Source organism: Diorhabda carinulata, chromosome 1 (genome assembly GCF_026250575.1).
Source record: "Diorhabda carinulata isolate Delta chromosome 1, icDioCari1.1, whole genome shotgun sequence".
In the NCBI taxonomy this organism is placed as follows: Eukaryota; Metazoa; Arthropoda; class Insecta; order Coleoptera; family Chrysomelidae; genus Diorhabda; species Diorhabda carinulata.
In genome coordinates, this window is record NC_079460.1 from 14942344 (window position 1) to 14956638 (window position 14295).

Sequence of the window (14295 nt, forward strand, 5' to 3'; positions counted from 1 at the left end):
CAACTTATCCTTATCTAACCTATAAAAATTCAATGTCATTCATAATCTAACCAAATGAAAATTAATTCTTATTTATTTTTATTAATTAAAAATTAAGATTCCTATAGTAACTAGAATCAGTATTCCAATCAATAAATATTTCTATCATACGTCATTTTGAATATTGACTATATATATATATATATATATTGGAACTAAGTCTTTGCCCGCGTTTATAAGCGTTTTCTAAGTGCACTTATTCCAATATATTTCCAAGCTCTCGATTACCTTTTTATTCAGTCAGGGAATTCATTAGTTAGGAATTGATTCAGAATCAATAAGCTTAATATTTGTATCAAGTGTCAAATCGACACTTTTGAATTCGATGAATTTGATAATTTTTTCATGAATGATTTTTAAAAGAAACAAAATTTATATCCCGCAATTATTAACGACATACTTTCCAAATATATGTCTAACAACCCTAGAACACAAATGGAATAATATAAGTAAAAATTGTAAAACTTAACAAAGAAACTCCACAAAGGACGAATATGTCAATATTTAGAAAATGATAGGACCAAAAAATAATACCGAATTAACAACTCTTGGATAATAAAAAAATATACATACAATTTTTAGAAATTGGTGAATCCTTGAAGCGTACCCAAATAAAAGACGATAATAAAGTTAGAATTTTAGAATTTTCTCAATGCTAAAAAAATTTGAACACAATTTATGATATATATATATATATATATATATATATATATATATATATATATATATATATATTCCTGTGGCAAGTGTTGAATATTATAACTTGATTAAGAATGAAATTCTACCATCAAATGGCTGTTCTACTATTATTTTTCTGACCAGTAGTTGTAGGTGAACTATCTAAGCTGTACCTACTTCCATTTTTTCTTTCACTGGTTCAATATTTTGTCTATATTTTGCATTCTTAACTTTATTCTCTTCTTATTTTCCTTACACATCTAAGCTCCCTCGTAGTGAGTTTTTGTTTTACGAGAGATATTAGTCTCTTGTGCGTGTCCCAATTATAAATTGCATCATTCGTTAAAAAGCAATTTATAAAATTTATTGATTCAATATCATTAATAGCTTATTGTATTGGCGATACAAAACTTTATGGTCAATAATCAGCTGATGACAAATGATTGAAAGAGAGCGACAATTCTACAAAGGTTATAAGATTACGGTTGCATTTGTAAAGTGAGTACAAACAATGAATGAAGAAATAACTTTTTGTTTTTTGACAATGTTTGGTTAATAATAATAGAGCTGCTTTTATTAGTAATTTTCAATACAAATATGTAATCATATATCGCTTTCTTTTTCTTGCAGCTGTAAATATATCTAGTTTAATCTTGTCTAAATGCATGCTAAATCCACATCAGCATGGAAGTAAAATCGACATTATTCACGATGCTTCTTGAGACCAACTATATAAATCATTTTTATTAAGGGACCGTGAATGGAGCCTTGTGGAATTCCATTTATATCGTTACCATTTCAGAAGACGTCCCATTGAAACATTTGCTTACTATTTGTTAGGTATTTTAACAGTACTTGTGTTAAAGTCCTAGAAGTGGAGTATAATCTGGGATTACTGGTAGATAATAGTAGTTATTACTATCTAGCGCGCGGTTAAGTTTCAGTTAACCTGCGATAAATTATATATACTGTATACATACATGACAATCAATAATTCACACGTTACTAGTGTCGAGGATGAAAATTTTTAACTTGAAAAATCTCTGTCTAAATAAAATCAATAAAATCGTCTACATTGAATATCGCTTTAGTGGTCGAGACTCCCCATTTTACTATTGATGAACAAGGACGTAGCAATCTTAAATGGGCACTAACGAATCCTATTGAATCATTCTATAGGCATACTGTTGATATCTACATAAGAATATTACGAAAACCCTCATTATTTGGGAACGTTTTTTACTCTACACAATTTTTGGAATAGAACGTCAGTATTTGATTGTTTATTTCACTAATTTCTCTCAATAACTAATTCCATATATTTTACATGATCATGTTCATTCAATTTAACACTAATAATATACAAAACAATGATACTAAACAATGACAAATGCCCATTTTATTCTATTTATGTATAACGAAGTTGTACAATAACATATTAAGTAGAGGGTCAATCCCGTTGCTACCGAGATACAAATTAAGATATTCTAATTACTCGCCTAACAAGAACCCGAAACCCCATCCCAGTCCATATCGTCCTAACCCAGTAACAATCACGCTTTCTTCCATTCACTTCTAGATACGTAGTCGTCGACAAATGGAAAAAAGAGGGTAATGGCAGTTGTTCTTTTTATTAATCAATAACGAAATATTTTTCACATTGTGTCGGGCTTGTTTAATATTCTTTATTTTCATAATTGAGTGAAATTTGTTCTTGAACAAAATTTGATAATTTTGGCATTAATCAACATTACTTAAATTATTTCGTACATTTATTGTATGTATATCAAGATATTTGGGCAAATATAAGGTTGATAGCTACTTAATTTAAATTCAGTTATATATATATATATATATATATATATATATATATATATATATATATATATATATTCAAATAATACTTACTTACTTACTTCCGCCTTTAGACTGAATCTATCCAAGAGATAATAGAGATTCTGTTTATGTCATTCAATGATAAATCAATATAATTTTAGTGGTAAGTCATAAAAGATATGTCATTCAACTATTCTATTAATTATGTTGAATAAAACCACCAGAATCAGTATCAAATAATACGAAAACTATATGAGTACTTCTGGACAAGCTGGAGGTCAACAAACTACAACAGAGTTATGAGTGGAAAAGGTCATCTGGAAACCCTATATCGAACAACTGGACTTAAACATACCACCTACACAATGGCGAATAGGGCACTCTCTTAAATTCATACCAGGCAAGGATGGTATTAATTGCAACCTAACTATAGAATTTCACGGAAGTTTTTTATCTATAAGTTGATTTTATTTTCATACCATGGATAATTTGATGCTGTAAAGTTCATACAACTTTGTCATATTCAAGGAAAATTCGAATAGCCACACATTTTCCACAACGTTATTTGAAAAGTTGAAAAAAGTCAAAAGTTTGCTATGAATTTATACATTAAATTTGATAATTTGCAATTAGTGCTTCTAATAATAAAATTGTTATAACTTTTTCAAATGAGAGGAAAATTCTCATTTATCGAATAAGTTAATATGTTATTGGTGTTATATTTTCGTGAAAGAATCTTGAAAAAAAACATTGACGATCGAAGGCATATAAGCACTAGAGCTTGATCTAGATAGAGTGGAATATCAACATTTACAAACAATTTTGATCGGGTAGTCTTTTTTACACGTATCAGAAACGTCACGCTGTATAAGTTCAGAAATATTTAACAAGTATGCATTTAACACACCCCTCATACTGATTCAGAACATAGATATGAAATTTTAACATTTGAATATAATTCAACCCTTTCTGGGAAGCAAATCCGTGAGCCATCTTTCATATCTCTACGATTGTCGGAGAAGTAGATATAGACACAATTATTATTAGATATGTAGTATTATATATTATGTATATGATATACTATTGCATCATGAATTATGAATGAAGGTATACAGAAGTTCAGTATTTCAATTAATTATTATTTTTCAAATAAATATAGTTAAAAACTTAAAATGAAAGCTTTCAAAGCACATCACACATAAAACACACCAACATAGAGATGAAGTTAATATCAGCGTATTAATAAACAAAAATTGTCGTTGTAGTGAAAATAATTTCAGGATGTATTTTGTTTAGTGCTGTGGAATTAAATCTAGGAGCACAAGTCTGTGTCTCAAAATCGACATAGAAATTTATTTTACGTTATAATTTGAATTCAAATTATTGTATACATTGTAAAGTAACAGTTATAGATAGATGTCATTTATCGATTTTCTACTATAATATTCGTAAATGTTTATATATAGAAGATATTGTTTCTCCAACATTCATTCTCTCTGACTCCTCTCTCTTCAAGTTTATTTTCTAGTCACTTTCCTCTCAACTTTTATTCGAAAGTGTTAATCCTTCTCTAATATTCATCGGATAATATTACTAGGTAATTTTTTATTGTCCAAATTTTTTCTTCATGCGAATTAAAACAGGTGCTAGTGTTTTGAGGGATAGATAACCCTCCGAAAATTCCGGTCAATCGTTCCCCCAACGTCACAGAATTTCCATCTTGTTCGTGATTGAGGTATGTACTGGTTATTTCACACATCATTGCATCCATTGCATCTTCGAAACCAAATCAAATATATTCCGTATGACAGCACGACTACTCCCATCCATTTTGTGTAAATGACGCTTCTATGGTCGATTAGTCGAACCATATATATCTACGAATGATTGATGGGAATGAATTAAATGTTTTTTTCGTTTAAAAAAATCTCTACTACATGGGATTTTTAACGCCATCTAAGAGATCGGTACGATTTATATTGCTGCTCAGTTTACTTATTTTACTTATTTTACTCGGTTTCTTATTTTCTTATTGGGAAAGTGGCAATGAAACACCAAAGTGGACTAACTTTAATATAATTGAACAAAAGAACTAGGTTTACAGGTTGGACCGCGTTGGAATTTTAAAAATTCTCGACGTTTCTGCTCCGACTTTGGCAGTATTTGCTGTTAAACAGTATTATAAGATTAATAATATAATGGCGACATATACACCAACGAAAAGATGTTCCAATGATTCTCCATTATCAGCGAATGAAAAAATTATTATTTGAAATGTACATGATTGGATAAGTTGAGTAGTACCTTGAAATCAGACTTACCAATAAGCCTAAAGAGAAAAGTATATGAGCAGTGTGTTATACCTGTGATGTCCTATGGGGCAGAGAAGCTTACCCTCACGAGACAAACTGCAGGAAAGATGAGAGTGGCGCAACGGGCAATGGAAAGGGCAATATTGGGAATTACGAGAAGGGATAGAATTACAAATGAGAACATAAGAAGAAGAACAAACGTTAAGGACATTATTGAAATTATAGCCCAAAAGAAATGGAAATGGGCAGGCCATGTAGCCCGAATGACGGATAATAGATGGACGAAAAGAATATTGGAGTGGAGGCCAAGAATGGATAAGAGAAGTAGAGGCAGGCCGCCAACAAGATGGAGTGACGATGTAAAGAAAATTGTAGGAAATTGGATACATACAGCTCAAGATAGAGATAGATGGTTTAAACTAGAGGAGGCCTATATCCAGCAGTGGATGGAAGATGGCTGATAGATGATGATGATGATGACATGATTGGATAAAATACAGTTACCCGAAATTTACTCTACAAGAAACTGTCGAGCGAAGTTCCCGAATGACTGAAGTTTGAAAGTCCATCGTTTTTAAATTATTGCGGGGAAGAAAGATAGCAGGCCAAGTGGAACCTCCCAAGAAAAGTCCAGGCAGACTAGTAACAGTCCTTGATGAAGACACCAAAAGTGTAAATCGAAGACAAGTTCACTCTTTTTATTTAAAAAAAAAAATACCCACCCTAGATAAGATTTTATTGGAGCTTGGCGAGGATGACAGTATTCCGTTGATAATTAAAAAACTTTTATGGACCACTTTGAGAAATATGAATTTTGCCTGGGAAACGCATAACCGTAAAGCACTTTTACTTGAAAGCGATGGAATTGTTTGCTGGCGACAAAAATACTTAAGAAGTATAAAGCAATACAAAACAGAGCAAAAGAAAATCTTTTATCATGATGAGACGTGGATTTATGAAGGTTATAGGTACAGTACCAAAAATGTGGCAAGACAAAAAATATAACCAGTGCTCGCCAAGCTTTTATGGAAGGCCTGTCAACGGGTATTAAGGTGCCTTAAGGTAAAGGTAAAAGACTAGTAATCGTCCATATTGAAAGCAAAGAGAAATTTTTAAAAGAAGGTTTGCTAACCTTTCAGTTGTGCCATACGGGAGATTACCACGAGGACATGGATTCGAATGTTTTTGAAGACTATTTTGGTGAAATGATGAAATATCTTCCGGCTGATCCAGTAGTAGTTATAGATAATGTAAGTTATCATTCTCAATGCATAGAGAAGACTCCAACTTCATCTTGGAGAAAACAAGAAATGATTGAATAGGTAACCATCAAAAGTATTGAATTTGAAGAAAATTTCTTAAAAAAAGAACTATCATCTATAGCAAATTTACACAAATATCGTTTTATGGAATACGCCGTGCAAGATATAGCAGAAAAACATAGTGTAACTGTGCTGCGCACACCGCCCTATAGGACTTATATGTGTCACATACTACGTTTTATCTAATTCCAAGCATTCATAATATTTAATATAATCCTCAATTACAATGAAAATATTGATGTGGAATCAAATGGCGTTAGAAGTATTGTTACTAGGAAAGCAGGTCTTGAAGTATTGTTACTATTGAAATGTTTTCAGATAGTGAATCAGACATTCCATTTGAAGTAAGAGAGACTGCAAATGCTGCAGTGGGTAGTTCAATTACTGAAAAATTAAGAAGTATATACGCCCTGGCCAACCAAAAATTTGAGGAATGGTTTAATTTAAAAAATATAAAGAACATCAACGAAAAGGTACTAATTGCTTATTCTGAAAATTTAAAAACATTAAAGGCGGCAACTTTGTGGACTACACATTCAATGTTGAGATCTGAACTCACTGTACGCAAAAATGTCAATATCAAGTACACTATCCTTTTGGTTGGGATGAAGAGACGGTCAGTATCTGGATCTACTTAATGCTGAAGGATACGCAGGACATTGTTTTAGACGCTCCTCAGCGTTTCCTCTTGGCAGACTCATAAGCGAGCATTCTGAAAATAAAGCAATACGGAGAATAGAAATCCAACAGTGTGGCCGAAGGCTATGTTGAGAGTCCATTAGAAAATAAGAGAAGAATTTCAAAAAAAAAATTCTGGCACAAGCCCCTGGCATACATGTAGATATAACAGCTTCAAATGAAATTAACATTAGACAAGATGTCCAAGAGAATATTCGCCCAGAAAAAGGACTTACTTTAAATAGCTTTTATAATGTTGCTTTCAATGTTTATAAATCTTAAAATACTATTGATAATACCCTGAAATCATCAACTATGATATAAGTGGATTTTCTCTTACATTGGAAACACTAGTGTTAATATCTTATTAGAAACAGCATGTTGACTCTAAGCGGTCTTTATATGTTTACTGCGTCAATTTTATTTAGCTTATCTTTGGTATTACATCAAAGATGTTCTGGTGCTCTGAAAAACGAGCGGACTATAATGTATTTGAATGTTTTCTTCGAATATATGTTTGTCTGCGATCGGTGGAGTATAAATGTCTGTTTAGTATATGTGTTTGCTGTTAATATATCTCTACTTTTAGTATTTTCAAGAAATTATATTTTGTACTCCTGGTTTTTTAAGATGTCGATTGGTGTGTATTCGAAGTGAAGCATGGTTCTGTTAATGAGTGAGTGTCTATGCAATTAGCTAGAGTACGATTTCTGCAACTATGTTATATCTGTCGAGTAACTTGGTTATGGAACTGTGTAGCAGCCGTCATTTTTTAGTTAAATATTATATAACCGTTCTCTGTCTGAATGGTTTCTTATATAAATTTTTTTATTAATTATAATCTTGTGAGCGTTTGTCATTGTTACATCTGTTGTAAATAATTAGTCCCTACTTACAATACACTTTTGGTTTTCATTCACTGATTGAATTTTTTTATCAATAAGGAATTGATCTTATGATAATTAGTTTATCTTCTTACCAATATATTGGATTTTCGAATGACTGGAATGTTATCAGAGCAACAAATTACTATAAGATACCAATGCTGACTTCATTCGAGCATTAATGGCCACATTTATGTAGTCGACAGTAGGTGGAAATACAGACTGGGGTGTCATAAATCGACAAACCCTTAATTAACCGCAAAAACAGGTAATTTGGGCGCTAATTTCATCCCATAATTTCCTTTTTATTAACGCCTCAAGCAACATTTTCACCACACACGAGTTCTGGAACTGTGCGGAGATATGCATTATTCCACCTAAGGTTCGTTGCTTGTTTTCTCTTAATTGCCGGAGTTCCTCAATTACCTTTCAATTAGTAGAGTTGAGATAATGTTATCTGTTGTAGCAACTCCATCGTCGTGAATGCCATTTTGCCTTTTATCGTGTTGAAGGATCGCGAAGGGAATATTTGGGGTTTCGCTTAATTTCGAATATGGAACAGATTTAAATCCAATGGCAGGCCATAATTTCAACAAAACAATTTAGAAATTAAGTGAATTTCCATGGTCTTCCATTATTGAGCGAAAAATAGATGATGATGTATCACGGAGGAAAGTAAAATGATTATTGACTAGAATTGTTCAATAGATATTTATAGGGTACCATTTATAAACTAGGTATATAGATGATCACTGTAATTCTAACGTTTGTCTAAAATATGTTCGGAACTAATTGGAAATGATCATCATAAAATAGTATAAATACATAAGATTTTGTGGAAATATATTCCAATGCACATTTAACCATAGTTTCTCCGCTTCGAAGGATTTAAAAACGCATAATTCGGTTTTCCGTAAATAAGAAGAATCTATTCCAATGTGACGAATTTTGAACCATACCATTATTATATCTTGAGTTCCCACACAATGAAAGGAATCAATCATTTATTGGACACTAATAATATGAAATCAATGAAATATCCGATTTTTTCCTCTTTGTTTTCATTGAATGAAGTGCTTGGTATAGATTGTCTTTCAAAGAAGTGGTTGAGGTTTTCGAAAACAATGCACAGATGATAATCTTCTTGTCGAAGAGGGTAAATCCTATTTAAAAATTGTGGATAGATAAGCTCTCCTTTGTTAAATAGTGTATTTTCAAATGTCACGTTACATATATCTAAGCTAGATATAGTATTAATAATTCGAAGCTTGATATTGTATGATAGTTGTCTAGTTGCCATGTTTGCTTGGTTAGCAGCTCATATTTATTTTCTAGCAAAACCGTACAAACTACGATTGGTTTCAATCAATAAATATATTCTCGTCTAAACTTACTTTAGGCAAAAAAGTATGTTGATCCATACCACCTCCATAATCATCAGAATCTGTTCTATTTGTCAATTAGGCTACACATCATCATTAACTATGGAGATGAGTAGAAAAAAGAAAGCTTTTTGTACAATGCGTATTAAATTTAGGTAACTGAAAAAAGCCTACAAGTAGACGATGTGAGCATCATTCATCCAACGGCATACGACAAGACGATTTGTGAGCTCTTCGCAAGCTTTGATCAGTATCTCTCTATTCTATTGTAACAGCAGAAATCACACGATGTCAGAACGGAAGCCACGGAAAACAAATTCTGCATTAGATCTATTTCGTTGTGCAAGTGTGCTAGAGTAGCGGTGTATAGTTATGCTGAAAAATTGAATTTCTGTACCTTCACTTGAAGATATTTTTAACCCTATTTCTGCAACTCACGTGTTCACGTGTCCACCATGATAAAAGACCGATTCATCACTCAACATATCATGATCTAGAAAATCTTCATCTACTTGGAGCAACATTTCGTTGGTAAAGTTGGCACGTAAACCGCGGTCTGTAGACTTTAGAGTTTGTAACAACGATGGAGATGTAGTTGTGAACGGCTTCGTCAAACAGATGTTACAGAAAATGCTATTGCGCTATATTGGCGGTAACAGCATTGAATGCACGTATCAACCAACAAAGCTATCTGAGCTGCTTGGTCGACCGATATATCATTTAAATATGTATATTCAATGTAATAAATATTTTGAAACGTTCAAACTCCATTATTAATTTTTAACATACTGTATATTGCAGGGGTGGCCAATCTGTGGCTCACGAGCTACATGCGGGTCTTTGAAGGATTATTTGTGGCTCTCGATAAATATACCCGGGTTCCCTTTTCATTTTTGTGTTATTACATTAAAAATAATATCGTTCCGTATGTATTTCAAAATGTTTTAAATTACTGACAGGAATCTTCACAATAAATGAGCTATGTGAAAACTTCCCATCTTCCGTAAAATATGTCCAATACGCTGATGACCTAATCATTTATTGCCATGATAAATACGTTTCCTCTACATGCCAACTGTTCCAAAATAAATCTACTACAACAGAGCTCCCCGTTCCTAGGATTATCAATTTTCCGAAACATCTATTCACTCACCTCAAATTTTCTTTAATAACTCCCCTCTACTTATTGTGAATCAGTGCAAAATCCTTGGTATGACTTTTGATTCCCGACTCAACTGGAATCACCATACTCATGATGTAAAAGGCATTTGCCTAAAGAGGCTGAACATAATTAAAATCCTCAGCCACCCTCAATGGGGCTCCAATGAAATTAAGAGTTTACAGAGCTCTCATCCGCTCAAAGCTTGACTATGGTTGTTTTATCTATATGTCCGCTTTCAAGTCTAAAACTGACTTATTGAACTCTGTACACAACACCGCTCTTCGCCTTTGCCTTGGTGCCTTTCGCTCAAGCCCCGCCACTAGTGTCAATGTTGAAGCTAATGAGCCACCACTATCTTTAAGACGACAATCTCTTCTCTTGTCCATTCGCTACTTACCACCACTTCCGTACCGTATACAACCGAACGACGCATAAATGCAATTAATACATTTCTTGAATATAATTTGAAAAATGATTTGAATAACTGTATTTCATTCAGCTTAGCCCTTGATGAATCGACAGATATCAGAGATATTCCACAATTGGCAGTTTTCATACGTTTTGTTTCACCTAATTTCGTTGTCAAAGAAGAATTGTTAGATTTAGTAGCACTTCAAGAGACAACGCGCGGTGTCGATATCAAAAATGCATTAGATTCCATAATGAAAAATTTGGATGTGACTCTTGATAAACTTGTAAGCATTGCAACTGATGGAGCTCCGGTAATGCTGGGTAAAAATGTTGGTCTTATTGGGCTTTTAAGAGATGATTCTCAAATTCCACAATTCATACCAATTCACTGCATATTTCACCGAAAACATCTCGTTGTAAAATATTTAAAATATCCTGATATTATGAAAACAGTGTTACACATTGTAAATTACATTCGCACTAATGCAAAAAATCATCGACAATTCAAAAATTTCCTTGAAGAATTAAAAGACGAAGAACTTCCAAATGACATTTATTTCTTTTGCATTGTTAGATGGTTATCTAGCTACAACGTATTAAATCGATTTGTAGATTTGTTTGATCCGATAACTGCATTTCTAAAAGAAAAGGAAATAACCTATTCAGAATTAGACAATGACGAGTGGTTACAAGTCTTAATGTTTTTTACTGATGTAAGAAGTGTTTTCACAAATTATCACCAAATTTTAAAAAATTATCAAAAGAAGTAAAATAAATATTAAATTCAATACAAATATTTTGTACTTTTATTTAAATTTTGTACTTTTATTTAAATGTTTTCAATAAACAAAATCTCTGTAAAAAAAGAAAAAATAATACCCTTTTGCATGCATTTTTAATTGAGGCTCGCGAAACATTTCAAATTTTGAAAAATGGCTCGGACTATCAAGGAGCTTGGCCACTCCTGGTATATTGCATGTTCTAGAGCTATAAATATGAAATATAAATTGTTTACTTGTTGAATTAAAAAATTCTTTGCTTTAACTTGTTCTTCTCCCCTCAAAATAATCAAATCTAATGGCATTTCGTTTATCATCTCTATCCGTTTGGCCAGATTATTCTTAGCATGTATTTTCGATGTCTATAACTTTCCAAGATCCTATTAATCAATACATTTAGGAAGTATGTAGTTGAAAATAGTCAGTGATAATTTAATAATATACATTTTGCAATGCTAATCGTAAATTATTCAAAACTTATAATTGGGATAAAGATTGAAAGCTTCTTATATCACCTCTAAATTAATCTATATACCTAATAATCCAGTCTGTTTTGGTTTACTAATAATGATCTTTGCAATTTAGAGGTTTTAATTGAATTTATAAGAAATGAGAAGAAAACTGTTAAAAACTATTTTCTGTAACTTAAATCAAACCACAACTTTGGAATTTTTCCACTATCCTTATAAAATGCTAAAAGGGAATTGGTATGATATCTTTTTATCTACCGTTTTAGCCAGAAGCGCATTTTCCATTTGTATTGAAATGAAAGTTTATTACGACGCATAACGATAAATCAAAGGCAGGCATATGAAAAATGGTAGAATTGGTGGAAAGTCTTCATCATTATAAGATACGCTAGAAACAAACATTCTTTTATCAAAAACATATGTCGGACCATCTTTTAAAATGCAATTTGGTGAGATAATACGAATAAGCGCTATGTAGCAACCCCAATATTGAAACAGGGACGACCTTAGAGACAAACAGATAACATATTTTTTCGATTCGTCTGAGTCGCTTTATACGTGACGCATGTTATTGTTCTATTTAGAAATCAGGTTCTATTAATATTGTTTCTTAAATATTTTATAATAATTCTGTATTCATGTTCATAAAAGGAGGTTGAAAATTGAATTTCCCCGTTTGTTCTAATGTTTCTGATAAATCTGTTAGATGCATTTCAGATATAGTAAGAAAAAGTCGTTTTAAATGAAATATATGTGTACAGATTTCTTTCATTCAATTTGAATCTCCGAGTTTCAGTTCAATTAGCAACTCTTCTTTCAGGCAGTAATTTTCACTTACTGCAGTAATTACAGTATTAAAGCTGCTATTATTTTGAAGTAAGTCGTTCATACATTATCTATAGCGGCAAGACTAGCGCGTCAAATATATTCATACCGCTAATTAGTGGTAGAAACTACTTTACAGGCCTTGATGCCAAATTACTTTTAAAGATTGTGGAAGACGTAAAATTCAAATAATCATAATTGATAATTTCCAATTCTGTAAACATAATGTGTTTAATATAAATCGATAATTTTTCAGTCTTCTTGTTAGATATATCTTCATTATTAAAAAATATAGAAGCGAGAACAATCGTTAAAAAAAATAAGCGTATTACGTATGTCTTTTGCCAGCCCTGCATTCCTAAAAATAAGAGGGGCGACAGAAACAAATGTGAATAGCATTATGTATTCATTCAAACGTTAAAAATACCAGACGGAATCTTCACTTTTCTTCTTTCTTAGTAGGATTTAAACTGCTCTACCACTATGTCAACGGTAATCAAGCTATTTATGGCATGTGATTTCTGTTATTACCATATTCATGCCTAACATAACCAATATAATTTGCTATTATCACCAGATTTATATGTAAATACGAATGTAGTTTGCAATATTTCACAGAACATTTTCGCAGTAACGGTAAAAATACACTCAGAGAACTAGTTTTAAACTTTTATATATGTATACGTGCGTTTCCCATCGCGCCTTCACCTGCTATATGCGTCCTTCAATTTAATATTATTTTTCATCCAAAAAAGTTTATACATAACTCGAGACGTTTAAATAAAGAACAGGTATCTTTGAAGGCATAATTGTTTGGGAATGACGTGAAAAATTCGTTCGAATTTATTAGATGTCAATTATTAATCCGAATCTCACAATGTATTAATCCAATTAAACCGGTAGATGACAGTAACGCCATCTATCGAAAATTGGCGCACTCATCATTCTTCTTCGAAACATAAATCCACCACAAAACTTTGCTAAAGATCTTCATATGATCAAATGAATAGTTTACGATTTTATAACAGACGTACAGATTTGCTGGTTTACTTCTTATTTTTCTATCAATTTCATGGCCAGTGACTTTTTCAAGGTTATTAGTTTTCGATTATTTCTATGGTTTTTTGTATATATAGATATATTTATCTGTGATCTATGATCGCGATATTTTTGTTTCGTAGAACGTAGGTGTTAATGTCGATGGTGGTGAAGCACCATTTAAAGAAACGAATACATTCGAAAAGCAGTACCGATGTTTAAAATCTAACAATTCGGAAGTGCAGAAAAGGAGAACGATCATTTGAAAGACAAATTATATGTATTGAAACGAAGAATTCAGGAAATAATTAATGGGAAATTACGGGTAATTGTCGAAATCATTTGGGAATAATTGAATTGGATTGAAAATAACTGAAAATAATTTTAAAATGAGAGAAATTTATTATAAAATGGCACCACTTTCATTCTAATGAATTTCATATATTGCCGTGACAGTTCCTGCTGATGGCAGCAGTACG

The 14295-nt window shown here is 32.0% G+C and overlaps 1 protein-coding gene across 1 annotated transcript; it reads left to right on the plus strand.

Moving 5' to 3' along the window:
* Positions 1-6495: 6495 nt before the first annotated feature.
* LOC130894697 (general transcription factor II-I repeat domain-containing protein 2A-like) lies at positions 6496-14082 on the plus strand. The gene is made up of 3 exons (XM_057801639.1): positions 6496-6803; positions 10793-11417; positions 13960-14082. The coding sequence occupies exons 1-3, from the start codon at positions 6496-6498 to the stop codon at positions 14080-14082; spliced, it is 1056 nt and encodes a 351-aa protein (XP_057657622.1).
* The last annotated feature ends 213 nt before the right edge of the window (positions 14083-14295 follow it).